Source organism: Nicotiana tomentosiformis, chromosome 9, assembly GCF_000390325.3.
Source record: "Nicotiana tomentosiformis chromosome 9, ASM39032v3, whole genome shotgun sequence".
NCBI lineage: Eukaryota > Viridiplantae > Streptophyta > Magnoliopsida > Solanales > Solanaceae > Nicotiana > Nicotiana tomentosiformis.
In genome coordinates this window covers 7458933-7462679 of record NC_090820.1, presented here as the reverse complement: position 1 = coordinate 7462679, position 3747 = coordinate 7458933, and the positions used below count along the sequence as shown (strand labels likewise).

Genomic DNA, 3747 nt, shown 5'->3' with positions numbered 1-3747 from the left:
TTTATAGGCTACGGCCACCTCGGGCAAGCTCAAAGTAAAACGAAAAAATAATCCCAAAAGGCAAACCCCGAACTAAAGAGGTTACAACCAAATTAACACGGATCAGAGACGTCCTAATTTCGTAACGAAACAGGCCTTCGAAATCTTTCATAAACCGGTTAAAAAGGCTACCCCGGCAAAATCATAAAAGGCTCCGATAATATCAAGCCTCAAAACTCTAATGAGTACAAAACGGTTCGAACTCTCAAACAATTCCCCACTTTATGCTAAGGCATTACAAGTTTTGCAAATAAAAGCCGAAAAGGGGACAAAGCCTTAAAAACTCTTTCTATAAAAGCCTAAGGGCTATTTCTTTGCTTTGAGTTCGAGAGATCATCCTCGCTCAACTAAAAAATCTAAGGGTTACCTTACTTCGAGTTTGAGCAAGCACTCACTCAATCGTAAATTCCTAAAGGCTACACTGGTTCGGTTTCAATCGAAATTGTCTGAACCTTGGACCTTAGAATACAACTTCATAAAAGAAGGGAAATAAAGACAAGGTTTTCCCGAACCCTCGAATACAATTTTATGCTAAGGCATTTTCGACCTTTGTAAAATACAGAAAAGCAAAGGAAAAATACAAAAACCAAAGAGGCAATTAAAGCCTTATGTTTATATTCAAAAGTTTTTTTTACAAAAGGCCAAATCGGCCTCAGAATAAATACAAAAAAAAAAAAACAAGAAACTTAATGTCCTAAGTGGCTTGTTCTTCATCGGAGGCCGCGTCCTCAAGATCTTCCCCGCCTTCAGATTCGCTCGAGCTATCGGAGTCTTCCTCAGGGAAGGCCAGCCTTCGAGCCCTATTTTCCTCAACATCGAAGCCTTGAGCACTGACCTCGTCGAGAGCTTCCCTCCGAGTCTGCCATTTAGCATGTTCGACCATGCTCTTAGCCTTGGCCTGGTTGACCTCAACATCAATCCTGAACTGGGCCACTTTAGCATCAGCTCTTTTATTAGCCTTAGTCACCTCAGATCTGGCTACTTCCACTTCGGATCTGGCTATGGACACCTCGGATCTGGCCACTTCGAGTTCATTAGCCAAGCTTGCCTTATCATAAGTGACTAAATCTAACCGACTCTGAAGCTCTTTAACCCTCTCGATCTGCCCCGGGGCATTTTCTTTTGCAGCCCGAAGCTGGGACTCAGCCAACTCCAATTGCGCTTGAACGACCTCCTTGTTGGAGGCGAGGATATCCATATTCTCTTTGAATTTTTCCTCCTCGGCCATTAGCTCATCTACCTGTGAATTGAGCTGTCCGATCTGTTCAAGTCTCTGCCGAACCTGCAGATTCAGATCGTTAGTGGTTATCTCTAATTCATCTTCACTATCGTGAAGAATTCGGAATACCTGCTCAGCCATCTCCTCATGCTCATCCCAAGCCATTGCCAAATCTGCTCGTAGTGGAAGGGTTCTTAAGTGTTTATGCATACCCTTTCACGTTGGGTCCTTTGGACCCTGTCATCGTCGCCTTTTGCAAGAGATACGACGTGACCATTGGCCAGATCTATCCTTCCATTTGGAGAATAGTGATTCTCCTTGGATTCTTCTCATGCAAAATCGAGGGGTGTCTTTTCACCCTCGATCACCTTATGTGCCTTTATAGTCCCTGACTTTAATAAGGAGGGTTATCAAGCTTGCTCGTCGAGCCACCAAAACGTCGTTCTAGAGTATAGACGAGACTCGTGATCGAGGTTGGATGTGCCGATTTGTTCGAATCAGAACCTCGGACCTGATCCCTGCTGATGACATGTCGTTCCCTGAAAAATGAAATATGAACCCTGTGGCTCGGATGCCTGAACCGATTCCGGATCTTAAACAATAGGTTGAAGGTCTGGTGCTGCAGAGACCGTATTCCGAGCGCGTTTGGATGGAATTATCAAAGGGTCGATGGGAGGCCCGTAGTCATGGACTTGGAAAGGACGTTGCCATGAGGCCCCATCTAGTGATGAAGAGATTCCTGTCCCGAAGAAGGTTACAGAAAAGAAGAGAAAAGATATACCGAGTTCCCCGATTTCGGAAAAGAAAAAACCGGTGAAGAAATCTCGCAAGCCAAAGGGGTGCTCCGGTGTCATGCCTTCGGAATCGATCCGTCGATTAAGGGATGAGCCTGAAGAAGGAGAAGAGGAATTAGCCTGTGTGCGGGCTAATGTTGTGATACAATAATACTCCGAATTGGCGGAGGTGAATAAGGGAACCCCGGCCATAATTTCGGAACAAGGAAAAACCGAGACTATTCCGTTTCGAGCTGAGATGGTTGAAGGGGAAACCGTGGGCAGGACTTCTCGGGAAGCAGAAGATATCTCGAGGGATGAGCTCAGGATAATTGATATTAGCGGATCCCCTCAGATTTCGGATGCTATGATCCGTGAGGCCAGCATGTTGGAAGGTCGATCTTACGATGGCATTTAGGAGCCGACTGATATCCACGACTTTCTGGATAGGCTCGAGTCAGCTGCCTCGGAGGAGATTATCAAGTTCGGTAGATTACCGATACCAAAGAAAATATCATGGTCGGGCTCTACCAGGTCTTCATCGGTTCCAAAACTGGTGGACCAATTCCCGGCCCCGAGTGTTGATCCCGATCGTAGGCGGAAGATAGTGCTCTCCGTCCCGGAGGATACCCAAATTTTCTCTCCCCCCCCGGGGATTGATAGTTACCTTCGGTCCTTAGTGACCGAAGAGGATCAAACCATGATGAATACGGTAGGACCTGCCTGCCTTTTCAATGAGGCCCAACATGCTCTGAATCGGGTAACTTCGATGGCATCATCATCCACCAAGCCCGACTTCGGTAATTCATATCGTTTCTCGTCATCTTCTTTCCAAGAAACAAGGGGACTATCTGTATACGGTCAAAACTAAATTTGCCCTTCGTATGTCTAATCAAGATTGGAACGTGGTGGTCCGAGGATTATCGTTATGATATCGAGACATGGTGATGAGTATATGTTGCCAGGCTCGAGACCGAGCGACCGATCAAGATCGAGATCGAGACCAAGATCGAGCTCGAAGACTTAGAGACCGATCGAGATCGAGACCAGGACCAAGATCGAGCTCTAAGACTCAAAGACCGATCAAGATCGAGATCGGCCGAGATCGAGGTCGGCCAGGATCAAGATCGAGCCAAGGGACAAAAAAGTTGTTACAGCCGCATTTAGGGAGAGAATCTCGGCGAAAATCAAGGAAAAACTAATTAATTAATGTATCATGAGATCCCCACTATGTATTTTTGAATTATATCCAAAATAGGATTTTTTCACTATATTAAGAGTGGTTATCATTTGTAAGAGGCACATTGATTGATACACACATTCATTCTGATATATACAGAAAATAGAGCAAATACTATCCTTTTTTCGGCTTTTGGTATTTAGTCATATTGTTTCTTCTACCAATCGTTTTTCACTCAATTTGGAGGTGATTAAACTTGAAGGCTTAGGCTAACTAGTTCATTCGGTTTGCATTCAACTCTTTTATAACTAATTTCAATACACATTTATTTATCCTTTTCAATTTATACCACGTATTCTTATAACTGTGTATAAATTCAACCCTATCCGTTTTTCGGGTAAACAATTAATTTAGGTTTTCTGTCATTAGAAGTACTCTCTAAGTTCAAGCTAGTATATTATGGAGATGAAACTTCAATGGGAAAAAAGCAACCTTATTATATCACTATAATTATTCTTCCCAGAAAATAACTTTGG

General features: G+C 43.9%; 1 protein-coding gene across 1 annotated transcript; it reads right to left on the bottom strand.

Moving 5' to 3' along the window:
• Window positions 1–733: 733 nt before the first annotated feature.
• On the bottom strand, window positions 734–1423 carry LOC138898347 (uncharacterized). Its single transcript, XM_070184406.1, has one exon. The coding sequence runs from the start codon at window positions 1421–1423 to the stop codon at window positions 734–736; it is 690 nt and encodes a 229-aa protein (XP_070040507.1).
• Between the last annotated feature and the right edge of the window lie 2324 nt (window positions 1424–3747).

Bases quoted from the DNA above. Each gene is read 5' to 3' on its own strand.
- LOC138898347 (XM_070184406.1), bottom strand. From the start codon at position 1,423: ATGGCTTGGGATGAGCATGAGGAGATGGCTGAGCAGGTATTCCGAATT.